At 39.6% G+C, this 13,202-nt stretch overlaps 5 protein-coding genes across 5 annotated transcripts; 2 read left to right on the forward strand and 3 right to left on the reverse strand.

Annotated features, from left to right (window-relative positions):
- Positions 1 to 1,790: 1,790 nt before the first annotated feature.
- On the reverse strand, positions 1,791 to 2,991 carry ATC70_010010 (uncharacterized protein; the record flags this gene model as incomplete). The annotated part of the gene is made up of 4 exons (XM_064829233.1): positions 1,791 to 2,558; positions 2,618 to 2,773; positions 2,839 to 2,849; positions 2,910 to 2,991. 4 exons carry the CDS (start codon positions 2,989 to 2,991, stop codon positions 1,791 to 1,793), a joined length of 1,017 nt encoding a protein of 338 aa, XP_064686435.1.
- A 733-nt stretch (positions 2,992 to 3,724) lies between these two features.
- ATC70_010011 (uncharacterized protein) lies at positions 3,725 to 5,157 on the reverse strand (the record flags this gene model as incomplete). Its single annotated transcript, XM_064829234.1, has 4 exons — positions 3,725 to 3,995; positions 4,054 to 4,755; positions 4,812 to 4,986; positions 5,058 to 5,157. 4 exons carry the CDS (start codon positions 5,155 to 5,157, stop codon positions 3,725 to 3,727), a joined length of 1,248 nt encoding a protein of 415 aa, XP_064686436.1.
- Positions 5,158 to 6,551: 1,394 nt separating this feature from the next.
- Positions 6,552 to 6,998, forward strand: ATC70_010012 (uncharacterized protein; the record flags this gene model as incomplete). The annotated part of the gene is made up of 1 exon (XM_064829235.1): positions 6,552 to 6,998. The coding sequence occupies one exon, from the start codon at positions 6,552 to 6,554 to the stop codon at positions 6,996 to 6,998; it is 447 nt and encodes a 148-aa protein (XP_064686437.1).
- Positions 6,999 to 9,259: 2,261 nt separating this feature from the next.
- On the forward strand, positions 9,260 to 10,558 carry ATC70_010013 (uncharacterized protein; the record flags this gene model as incomplete). Its single annotated transcript, XM_064829236.1, has 2 exons — positions 9,260 to 9,441; positions 9,505 to 10,558. The coding sequence occupies 2 exons, from the start codon at positions 9,260 to 9,262 to the stop codon at positions 10,556 to 10,558; spliced, it is 1,236 nt and encodes a 411-aa protein (XP_064686438.1).
- Positions 10,559 to 10,588: 30 nt separating this feature from the next.
- On the reverse strand, positions 10,589 to 11,680 carry PDX1 (pyridoxine biosynthesis protein; the record flags this gene model as incomplete). Its single annotated transcript, XM_064829237.1, has 4 exons — positions 10,589 to 10,957; positions 11,012 to 11,230; positions 11,288 to 11,515; positions 11,570 to 11,680. The coding sequence occupies 4 exons, from the start codon at positions 11,678 to 11,680 to the stop codon at positions 10,589 to 10,591; spliced, it is 927 nt and encodes a 308-aa protein (XP_064686439.1).
- Positions 11,681 to 13,202: the final 1,522 nt, after the last annotated feature.

The raw sequence follows: 13,202 nt of genomic DNA on the forward strand, positions 1-13,202 counted from the left end.
AAATGTATCACCTGTTATAGGCAAACCCGTATAACAAATAAACGAACCATATCACAGCATTTCTTCTCACATGTCCCTATGTGCTTTCGATTTCTTGATCTGACATAGCATCAATATTTCGTAACTCAACCCTGTTGTGATACGAGAATATCATCCTATAATGCTTGCAGAAATTTACAATGAGAAAAAATTTACTAATGTGAGTACATTGAAGGTCATGGCCAGTCCATCATGTTAAGAGTACAGCAAAAATTCTCACTTATGATTTATCATAAAGACAATGCAACCAAGCTATCACACATTACAGCCTCACATGTATGAGCTTATCTTGGAGATACCGTAACCATTCACCTTTTACCTCTTTGATAAGAAATATATACTAAAATAATGTTGGTCTTGGGGGGATACAAGCGAATCGAAAGAATATCAACTGATTTCTCATGACGGTAATCTCCATTGAGTATAAATCAATGCAGGTTGATCTCTTAAGAACAAACAGAAAGCATCATATAACGCAAGAGATTTCGCAGACAATATTCTTGCTCTTCTTTGAATCAATGCATCCCTTTTTCAAATAAGGATAAATGCGAAAAGATTGGTTGGTATTTCTTGATCTGATTCCCTTGTGCATTACAATGAATACCCACACCAATATATTCTTGGAATCTTGGTAGCACTAGGCAATTAGGGTTTTGTACTCGATTCAGATAGACAAAAGAATCTGAAATAGTAGCCCTAATTACCTACTGTGTCACAGCCTACGACCCTTTGAGTTCCTTTTTGTATTTAGTGATCTTGTATCACCATGAAGCATTATTTGTTAAATTGCCCGCATTATTCCATTACTGTGCGAGCTGTTGTGCATACGGACATTACGACTGATTGTGAGAAATTGTGCTTTTTTTGCGTTCTCGCAAGTCTATATACGTATAGCACAAATGAGTGTACTCTGAAATAGTTAGACGAAATCATGTCATAGTCTCTGATAACTATGTACAAACTGTCAAATATTATAAAATCAAGTGTACATGAAGGCGTGGTTGCATTTGCGGTACATTTTTAGTACTAAACCATCATATATTAATACTGGTAGAAGCTCTGATGACCTAATCGACCACTCAAAATGTGGATTTCTTAATCCAATGTAAACTGGAGCTAAACATTGCTTTGATTTTAAAAGCGACACTATGCTTGTTGCTCATGATAACCAAAGAATAGCCTGTAGGCGATATCTGGGCAATCATTTATAAGTCTCTTAGTTAGCAATCCTCGCTGTTCACTATATGTATCAATGCAACGTAATGCAAATGTAGAGATTCAACCCTCAAATTGCCGTCAGACCAAACATTCCTAAGGGCGTGTTGTTCCTGGATAACTGTATTTGACTCTAAAGCTGCTGTAATCCTGTGACATGATACGATTTTGGTCAGAAAGATAACATAGCCGATAATATACAATGGTAAATAGCAATTAAAATCATCTTTCAGGTACTGTTTAGTAGTTTCGGACATGATGGTTGCTTTCACCAAGAACTGCATTGAGCTAAATCACTCAGAAGGAGCAAAATGCATCCAGCTCTCTTCTGCGGTATATGGGTACCGATATACAGCATTCTGGATGTCTAAACAACATTTGGCAACCTTTTCAACGCTATTTAGTGATATGAAAAAAGTCTAGTATTATTTTATTAAGAAAACAAATGTAAAAATAATAAAGAAATGCATTTTTTAGTTACAAAATAAAGGAAAAGAGTTGAAAGAATAATATATATAACAGATGTAGTGAGTTGTCTAAGACATCTTGTAATCACAGACTTCATGGACATCACCATGAGCACCAGCGAACTTATAGTCGATGATAATATCAAGATCTCTGGGGTTAGACTTGTTGGGAGAACAAGTCAATTCACCTTCAATGCTCTCACCCTTCTTCAAAGTCAAAGCGTCAGGAGTATAGAAGACAGTTTGCTTCCAGTGAGTGTATTTGGAGAAAGGACCTGTAGAGAATTCAACAGGCTTGTGGCAGTGTGTGAAGGAGATGTCGAACCAAGAGATGAAAGCATGAACGTAATCATCACGTTCGGCAGTAATCTTGAAGGGGGCCTTGAAGTTCAAATCTTCCTTGGTAACGGTAGCGATATCAATTTCCTTGAAAGCGCAGGTATCACTCATAATACAACGAGGTTCAACAATGTCAACCAAAGGTTCCTTAATAGCAATCTTCTTGATGGAGGAGTAATCGAAACCATACACATTGTCCCAGTAACCAATCTTTTCTTCCTTGTAATCACCATCTTCGATGGCAGCGATACACATGGTAGCCTTGTCAGGGAAGATCATACCTCCAGGAGCCAAGTACTTGTCTCTGGCGACAAGAACAGTATCAAGCATGGACTCGTACAACAAGAAGTAGCCCATCCATTCAGAAATGATGATATCGACCTTATCAACAGGCAAAACGACCTCCTCCATCTTACCTTGGATAAGGGTAACCTTGTCAGCCAAACCATTGTCCTTGACAATGATACGAGCTTGGTGAATGATATTGGACATATCAATCTATTGAAACCCATCAACATCACCCTATTACTATGAGCTGCATTCTCCGTAATACTTACACCATAAACGTGCTTGGCGCCAGCCTTAGCAGCAAACATGGAAAGGATACCAGTACCACAACCAACATCGAGAACAACCTTATCCTTGAAGAGATGCTTGTTGTTGTAGATGGAGTTACGGTAAGACAAAGTACGGACCTCATCCTTCAGCATTTCCTATTTGACATTGATGTTAATACATGCAATCATTTCCTTCCTAGATGCCCTGAGCCAGGATTTACCTCGTGGATGCCTAAAACAAATATCATATGTCAGAATACAGTTACCGAGACAACACATTTGAATGACTTACCAAAGTGAGCATATGAATCAAAGTAGTAATCCTTGCTTGTCAAGCTAGCATCGGTGGCTGGAGCAGCGGCAGGTGCAGACATTCTGTATAAAAGTTTTCTAAAGAAAGGAAAAAAGAAGGCTTCAAGAAAAGTTTTTTTTTTTAATACATGTCTCTTTTATTTCTTTGGAATACATTCAATGCAAACAAACCAGTCCCAGAGAATATAAGCTTTTTTTTTTTTTTTTTTTCATTGATTTGGATCGTCACAAATCAAACTTGATCTAAAGCTTTGTCCTCCCCCGCATGGCTAGTGTTCCTGATGGCTCTGATGGCCGAGATTGTCGTTGGATGTTGGTACATGTTCGATATCCATTGCGCTTACCGATCGCAGTGACTGCTGAGTGGGCATTGGTTATCCAAATGTCAAGATGAAAAATGGATTGTATCGCACAGGCATGACATGAGATCTATGCTCCTGTTTGCACCATATTATCTCTACATGGTAGCATGCTATTCAAGTATGGAGCATACTAGCAGATAGCTCAGGAGATGAGGTATCATATCATACAAGACAAGCTGAATATATCAGGCGTTGGCTTTGTAGAACTGTCTGGAGAAATCAAATTCTGCATTCCCAAATGTTGATTTTGAAAGGCCATTCAATCCCAATGACAAGACCAATGAAAAGGTTTACTTCGTTCCCAAAGCAGACAGTTCATCTTGGATCAGAAAAGCAACTGAGCCGAAATTTGTATTAATATTTAACAGGGTTTTTATTTTATTTATATGAAAAAAAAGAAAAAAAGATGGTTAATGATGAATTCTAAGATATTTTAACGACGGCTAACACCAGTTCTGACTTCGGGAAACTTCAAAGGCACAACTAAAGTTGCCTTCTTGGCTTGTTTGTTGCCAGTTTCACGACATTCCTCTGCACTAGCCTTATCCACCTTACACCCTAAACTTCTGAATAGTGATGCAACCTTTGCGGGTTTGAGTAAGAGATCCTTGCCAATATCGTCAATGAGTACGCTGTATCCAGAAATTGAGAGAATGAGGGTAAACATGTATAAGAGAATTTTATCAGCCATCATAGGCGTACGGCTAGATTGAGGAGTACGTTAATAATCAATATTCTACACATAATCCATGAATTACTTACAAGTTGGCTTCGGTGTATCTATCAGCGAGTTTATCGAGAACCAAGGGTGAGGGGGTCTTCAAAGCCGCTTCCACCTTTCTACGATTTTTCAAATCACTGGGGCGAACACGAGCATAGTAAGCCATGAGTAAGTTGATATACATGAGAGTACGGACTCTTTTACGATCCTTCTTTCCAGAAGAACCTAAAATCGACATAAGGCGATCATTGACAAACTTGGAATCATGGTAAGCCAACAAGCTCTTGACACCCTCCAAAGATGTTTCCTTCAACAATTCCTTATAGTTCAAAGTTTGAAGCTCTTCATCAGTGACAATGGATGAGATATCGTACACATCGTCAGGAGATTCGGCATCCATGTTGTGATCAGGTACAGGTAAAGATAACTCCATTGATTTCTTCATCTCGCTCTTCTTTGGTATGTTGGCAGTTGCTTTACCAATTTCAGAATGTAAAGTATTCATCTCCTCCATCAAATCATCACCGGTAACCAAGTTACGTTCATCACTCTTCAATTGAGATTTAGCCTTGGCGGTACCAAATGCTAAACCAAGTGCAGCACGAGCGATTTGTCCTCTGGCGATGGTGTTGTTGGCTGTCATATCAGAGCTCAATGCCTTGACGGTTCGTGACATTTTCATAATAGGTGCATTGGCGATATTCAATGTGTTGCTCTTTTTAGAGTAGACACCGACAATATATCTAATAGTTGCATTAGCTAATAAGCCTCATATCTGCAGATCTAGAATAACACATACTTGCACTGAACATTGCGTACAGCATCAGCACCAAAGTTGGATGCCTTGAAGCTGACTTTATCTGTTTCGCCTGAAACGATACGTTGATATGCCTTTTTGGAAGAAGGGTTGACATCGCCGTTTTTATAAGCAGTGAAGCTCATGTCAGAAGATGGCTTTGTGCCGGGAAATGTAGCTATGTGCAGGTTGAAATTTTAGCATTGTTTCGACACACATACACTTTTGGATCTGAAAGGAGGAAATTACCTAAATAAGGTGTCTCAACATCGAGCTGTTTTTCTACTATTTCAACCTTGACATGGCGAGAAGATGATGAATGGTCGACAGAAGCCTTTCTCTTTCCCATTTTGTATATTGTAATGTGTAAAAGTGTATGAAAAAATCTATTTTTCGCAATTTACTTTTCGCAGAATAGGGTGGCTTGCCATGTCAAAATGGTCACGGACATGTCAAAATAGCATGGTTACTGATCGCATTCAAAAGCATTTTAAAAAGAGGAGCGAGGCTGCTTATCTCAAAAGAAGCGTCCTAAAGAGATAAAATGGATGCTTGGTTATATCATGGCATCATTTGATTTGAATCAGTAACGTTATAAGAGCAACAAAACTACCCACCATTTCTATAAAATCCAGTATTGCGTCTGAGCAATGAACAATTGGTTTGAATTCCGAATCAATTCAACCTGTTTGATGTGATGTGAAGAGTCTTTATCAAGGTGATGAATTATGTTTTCAGGATTTAGACAGTCTTCGTGAGCCAAAAGGGCTTGCAAAAAAAAACATGCTATCTCTTGCATCTAGTTGCAAGCATAGGTAGTGATGAGATATGTGTAATTATTGACGTTACCGCTGGCAGACGGTCCTTTTCAGCCGCAATGCTCTCATACCGATGCGGGTTCTTGAGCACACAGCCTCGTCCTGTAGTCTACAGCAGTTTAGTTTTCCTGTCCGTTTTGAATTCCTCGCAATGCATGCGCCTGACATTAATGCTTACGTATGGGCCAAGTCTAATATTGAAAGCTAGTCAAGATTCATGCACAATGCAGTAAAGTCGCTTCGCATTGTGACATGGCCATCCGACCACAGTCTACGGAATATGCCTCTGCGCATTCTGGATTCTGCAAGCGGCAAGAATTTTCATACGCGTTTAGGAAGCAAGGAATGCAAAAGAAGAGAGCCATGATGCAGAGAGGGCGAAAAAATAATGAAATTTAATCTAGAAAGGGGATCAATGCTTTATACTAAAAGTTAGGTTATGCATGGCCTGGAAAGTAGTATAAGAACAGAGGGACGGACCAGTGTTACTCGATTGATTGCATCTTCCTGAAACGGCGTGTTGGCTATAAAATAAGAAGAGGGGTTTTATTCTACAGTGGACATCTGGATCCGAGTTTTCAACTGTATGATAGTATTCTTACACATCCCGTCATAATACACTCCTTTCAAGATTTAGCAAAGCCGGTATCAACAATGAAGAGTTGCTGGTACCGTTCGCCCAACCGACGAGAGATTTGAGATCACAAACGAGATGAACATTATGAATTCCCTATACCTGTCAGGAAAAAACCCCCCCCCCCCAAGGAGAAGGTGTTTTTCTTTCTTTTCTGTTTGTTTACACACACACACAACTGCTTCATTTCATTGTTTTTCCGAAATTTATATAGTAAACTTTATTTTTCCAGCACTACTCAACAATCATTGATTGTCTTTCTTCTCTTCTCTTCTTCAATTACAATACAAAATGAACGAAAAGGCTCAAGTCATGCAACAGAGCCAACCAGACCAACAAGGCCATCGAGAAATCATGATAGACATTGATCCAACACCATCAGCATTGCCCTCACCTCCATGCTATGAATCTACCACATTGGATGCCCCGCCTCCTCCAAGCTACCTGCAATCTACCACTCGTTTATACTACAAGAACCAACCTTACATTTCGGATTCTGACCAGGCCTTGTATAGCAATCAAGAGTACAGCGCTGAATTGGACGATGACAGTGACAGTTGGTCATACATAGCAAGATTACCGCTTCACCAGCGTGTTAGATACTACTTTCGATCATGGATACATACAGTGTATGATGGTCGGTTGATATTTTTTGCATTTTTTGTCTTGGCTGCCATTATTGTGCTGGGTTTGGTAATATCCTTTATTACGATACCAAGTCTTTTCAAACATTATTAGTCTAGTGATACAGCTTGGCATGTTTTCAAAAATATCAATGGAGTTTGTAAATAAATATATAATTTTTCAACATTTGAATCATCTTAAATCGATGTAATATTTAAAGTTTGAATCACTGCATGGCATGACGCATGGTGTCTTCCACAGGGTAATTGCACTGCTGAAGAACAATGGCTCAATGCTTATATTTGTATTGACAAGCCCTTTTTCATGCATTCAGAAGGTGTCCAAGATGTGTAACTTCGGGCTTGATTCGGATACGTCCTTAAACTTACCGCTAAAAGATAATGTAACGACAAGTCCTATCCTGTGTGTAATTATACGCTGTACACATGGTTGCAAGCATATTTAGGCAATGCGTGCTATCATACATTATAATGGGTCAATGTTGATAGGAAAGTTTTTTTTTTCGTGTTTATTTGTTTAGCACACTGAAGTTTCACTGTTTAATCTTCCATCATCAGACGAAAACTCTCAAAACTGAACTGTATCTGACACTCGCACAATGCTCTACGCCTGTATCAATGGAAATAACGCATATATAGGCAGGCCGCATGCTTACAATGCCTCTTACTGCACCTAAATGTGCAAAATACAGCGAAATCTGTGTACATTTGAGCTATGATTTCTCGTCTTAGAGGCCGTTTTGGAACTCGAGAGTAGCACCAAACAATTGCTTTCAACAAGCACTAACTTGCTGACACCTTTGCTCAACTTTTTGGGCCAAAAAAAAATCATAGCCAAAAATCGACCAAAAAGCATAAGGGGTACCTCATGCTTTTCATCGAAAATCAAATGATCCCGGTTTTCACCTTGAAAATGAAGACTTTTACTATGGTATATCTTGAATCAAAATGTGTCTCTCGATCCAAAGCAACCTCTGAGACCATTTTTATGAAGTTTTCATATGCAAAATATGCCTATTTTGGCTAAAAACCTCATTTCAAATTTTACCAAATTGCTCAATCAATTTATTCAAAACATCTACTTTACTTGGTACCATTGGAGGCGCCTTGAAAAGTGCTTCAAGAATGTATTAGGAAGCGTAGGGTGATCATTACAGTTTATATAGTCAAATATCATAAAATAGATGAAAGAAGTCGAAAGAAGACGATATCTGTCCAATCTTGAACAAAAAAAAAAATAAGCTGAGGTTTAATTAAATTTGGCGGCGGCATTGCTGCTGACTGACCTAAATGCCTTTCTGTTGATGACAATGATGATTGCGATGCTGATTAAATGGGGATCATGGAATTGAAAGGACAATTGCTTAGCGCGATACTTTTTGGGGGAGATTTTCCTCATGAAGGTGTCTTTTGCAATGACAATATCTCAAAGAAAAAAAAAAGAATCGCTGTAGATCTTACACAAGTTCTGTATTTACTTATGGCCAGCTTTATGTCGCCATCTTATTTAGAGTATCAGCAGCAGTGAATATTATGACAATTCTACTATCAGAAAATGGCGATTGTGATGTACAAATGCTGCATAAAATTTGAAATGCCTTTCGCATTGTCCCAATAATAGGCTTCGTTTGATATCAGTGTAAGCAAGAAGGATGTCACCTCCTCTCCTCCTCCTCCTCCTGGCTCTGATATAACTGTTCTTTTACTAACGAATAATTGATTGTTTAAAATCTACTTGTTATACCAAAACTTTATTCTATTCGATTTAAAATGTCTTTGGCGAGAGCCCACAGGACGACGACGACATCGAGCGTAGCGAAATAGATCCGCTAGTGATATTATACTACCATTTGTGTTTTTTATGGTTATAATTACCTGATAGACTTGACTGTTGCGGATTGCTCATCCCAAACGCAATATTTAGACTGCCATTCTGCTTTGTATAGAATGTTTGATCCGTGATACATACTAAATACGTTTGAGATAAGGGTAGATAAACTGTAAAACTGTTTTTTGTGATTCGTTTCAAGATTTCAGATAGTTACGCTCGCAAATTCGATGTCAAATATATGGTTCTGCTGGCATCAATTGTGATATTCATTTGATTTATGCAAAGCCACATATAAACTATCTGTTGGACTTTATAAATGAGACTAATGTCTTTGTAGCTATGAAGACAATTAAGCAGAGCACAAAGCATCCAAAATGCAACGCGAAACCAGCGGACAGGATCATCAAGCATGCCAAGGTATCACATTAATAAATGCCTGTGCGCCGTCTTCTGTCACAATCATATTTAAACTCGAGGCCTTCTTTTTCACCCTTCTTTTTCTTTTCAGTTACAAACCAATCATCATGTCCAACAGCAGCAGCCCACAACTGCATGCCTCCGTGTTGCAATTCCTCATGAACCATGGCTACATGGAGTCGGTTGAAGCATTCAAAAGAGAAGCTCGGCGTCATTTAGATACACTGCCTTCCTTGCAAGTATCTGATGACCAACTTGTCAATGATCTATCCCAGTTACAAATACAAAGGTACAAAAAAAAAAACAAGAGAAAACAAAGGCTACAAGAACCTGAAACTCTGACTTCTTCTAGACCAAATGAACTCGTCGATGGTGATGGCGACTATTTTACCTCCATGGTATCTGACTTCTCGGATATCCATTATACCAACATTTTGGCAGTTGCCATTGAACCTCAAACACATGCTTTAGCAACAAGCTCCATTGACAAAACTGTGAAAATCAGCACCATGTTATGTAATAGCAATGCAGATATCTCTCAAAGAAGCTACCGTCACCATCAAGCACCTGTATTGAGCATCGACTTTCATCCCACCTTACCCAATCTCATGCTGACCACTTCCATGGATGGCACCAGTGTGCTCGTCGACACATCGTTTGAAGCTGATTTCGGCGAGGATCTTGAAAAAGCTGGTATTCACCAAGTCTTCAAGGACCATCAAAAGTATGTCGTGCGTGGCCTGTTCTCACCAGGTACAGGCAAGTTCATTGCAACCGCCTCCTATGATCGCACCGTGTGTATCTATCGTGTGGATGAAGCAGAGGGATCAGCATTCTTGCCCAAATACAAGCTTATCAAGAAACTGGGGCCTTTTATTGGAAACGCCGAGACGATTTGCTTTACCAACGATACTACTCTTGTGGTAGGCGTGCGTGATGACAACTACTTGCATTACATCAATCTTGAAAACAACATGCAACAACAACGCATCAACATGAACGCCACAGGAGATGATTGGGTCTCCTTTTCGCCCATCTGTATATCAGTTTCATCTGATGGCAGTCAGCTGCTGTGCACAACAGATCATAAAAGCGGAAGAACCATCTTGTTTGAGACTGGCACATCAAGACAGATACAAAACTATTATGTCAATGCAACAGACAACACATTTGCCACGAAAAGACAAGTGTGGCATCCCTCCGGACTGTACTTTTATGCCTCAGGTGGCGATGACAATACCATCAGTGTAGTGGAAACCAAGACAGGGCGTGTGGTTGACTCACTGACTGGCCACGAAGCCATGATCCGATCTCTGGTGCTGGATGCAGAAGTTGGGCTTGTCAGTGCTGGCTACGATCACTCTGTCAAAATATGGTCCAAGCCCTCTGATGCACTCATAAGATGATAATCTAATAAAAATTTATATACATTTTATTCAAGCTGCTGAGGTGGATGAACAGGTCTTTGTGATTTCATTCACCATGTCATTGAATTTTGATTTGTGCACCAACAATAATTTACGAGCGGGTGCAATGCCAAAGTCGGAAAAGGCACGTCGTGAGTCGGCTGCTTGTTCCTTTTCCTTGTTTGTAAACTTGAAATCGTATTGATATTCTGCATATTTAGCAATGATCTCGTCTTCAGACTGGAAATAAAAGGTCTCTGAGGGTGCCTCTGCTGATGATGATGACGAGGCTTTGACTTTCTTTAATTGAGGTTCTTCTCCGTCTTCGTCAATGGAGGAAGTTACTTCCTTGTAGGTCTTGGAGATGAACATGTACCATTCAAATACATAAGGCTCTTTCTGCAGTCATGGTCAGATGAAGGCGCTCACACACCACATCCCGCTGTACGTTACCTCTTTCACGGCATTTTTCAACTCATCGGTAAGCATGGTATACATGGGTGCCATGATTTCAACGGGCATATTGATGAAGCGTTCAGAGACAACCCAACCAACATGCTTGTCTGTTGAAGAAAGCGATAGAATCTGCTTCACTGCTTTGTGGAGAGCTTCGTTTTTTTTAGGGCATTTGTTGGCGAGGTAACTGCATAATTGCTTGACGCCTTCCTTGTCCTAAGATTCCCATCCCACATTGAGTCTTCTGGTTCATAAGCGTATATCAGACCTTACCTTTTGATGAGTCAGGTTGATGATGCTTAGAATAGCGTATGGATCAGACTTTTGATCGTCTACTTTAACAGTGGTGCCCACTTGGTTTTCTTCAATCATGATATCAGCGAAATCACCCAAGTTCAAGAGTTCGGCATCTGTTGAGAATAGCTGGGTCAACAATTTCTTCAATGCATGGTAATCAACATCATCAGGATTATAGAAATCAAAATCTACATCGACAATATCCTGCACTGACTGTTAAGCAACATGGACACACATCTCTTTAATGCAGAAACCTACTTGGAGACCATCATCTGAATCTTCGCCATCGGAACCATTTTGGCCAGAAGAAGAGGCCACTCTTTTGATGGGCTCCTCATAATCCTCGGAGGCTTTTCTTTTCAAATTCATGTTGCTCATATTCTACTAGCTGGGCTTGTTCAGTTGGAAAGTGCACTTGAATCAAATGTTTTCTTCGAGGCTTGATTATCACGAAAAAAAAAAAAGTGACTGGAGAAACTTGAGGAACGGTGCTTTTGTTACATTGATTGCATTTGACAGCTGCATCCTTCTATGATTTGTTAGAGCAAATACTGTTTTCTGGAAGGATGTGATCAGCTTCATGCAATCGCCAATTGTGCGCATAGAACAGCCATGCTTCATCAGGAACATGATAGCTAAAAACCATCGTAAGCAAACATTTGATCTGTTGCTGTTGATCCAGCGGCGGAGTGGGCATTTGGTTGCTTGGTTTGTGTATCTTGAGATTTCATCCACATCAATCCCTTACAAGGTTCATACCCTATACTCGTTGCATACGATACAAGCTGCCTACACAATTGAATCGAATGTTTTCACTTTTTCAGTGAGTTAAAGATGCACATATAGTCTGTTTTATTAAGCATGAGATCTAATGGATCATGTAAGTGGTTGCTGTTGTTCTTAAGCTGTCATTGCGTCGGAACAAGATATCGTATGATACTGATAGATTAAGGGCATTTTGTCGCTGCTGTTGTGATAGTTATGGGCTGGAATACTAGTATTGGGGAAGATGTGAACAGATTGGATGGTATGAAGCACTATAAGAGCAATGGCCAATCGCCACATACCATCTATCTCGATACTGAATATAATCTGAACTTTCTCCTCTCATTTCGCATAGGCTCAAATAAGCCCTTGACAACCAAGCGATACGAAAAGCATATCATAGCATAATAAATTGATAGTTCCTAGACATTTTTATAACCTTAATATGAAAACTGAGTTGCCAGGCATCTGTCAGGCCTGGCTCATATACGATTGATGATATCTACCCTCTTTCCTCTGCTCAATGCTGTCGACGTTTTCTTTGAACGACGGCCCGAAACCTCAGAGATTTCACTACTTACTGCAGACATGTTACGCAGCCCATGAATCATCAATGTACAGACTAACGTTATTAAATATAGAATGCAAGAAAATAGCATGACAAATGATAGTGCTATGGCTTGCCACCTACTTTTCATACGCTTCGAAAGCATCTATTATCGTATTGCCTTCATGATGGAAAGGGCATTGAGTTTGCCAGCCGGCTCCACCAGGCGCCAAAAATAATTCAAGCCCAGATTATTGTTCTACTCTAGATTGGCCAGGTTGGCCAAATTTCGATAGCTTTTCTACTTAGTTGAACTATTTTGCCAGATTCGACTGTATAAATGTGATGATCATCTCATGCTCCCTTAAGCTTTTTAAGAGTACTTTTTATGGCGCTTCCAATGGTACCAAGTAAAATAGATGCTTCGACTGAACTTACCGAGCAATTTCAGAAAATATGAAATGAGGTTTCTGGCTAAAATGTCGAAATTTTGTATATGAAAACTTCACAAACGCGATTTCAGAGGCTGCGTTGGACCAAGAGAAATGTTTTGATTTATTATATGCCTTAGTAAATGTC

Source organism: Mucor velutinosus (genome assembly GCF_035048745.1).
Source record: "Mucor velutinosus strain NIH1002 chromosome Unknown tig00001563, whole genome shotgun sequence".
NCBI classification, from domain to species: Eukaryota; Fungi; Mucoromycota; class Mucoromycetes; order Mucorales; family Mucoraceae; genus Mucor; species Mucor velutinosus.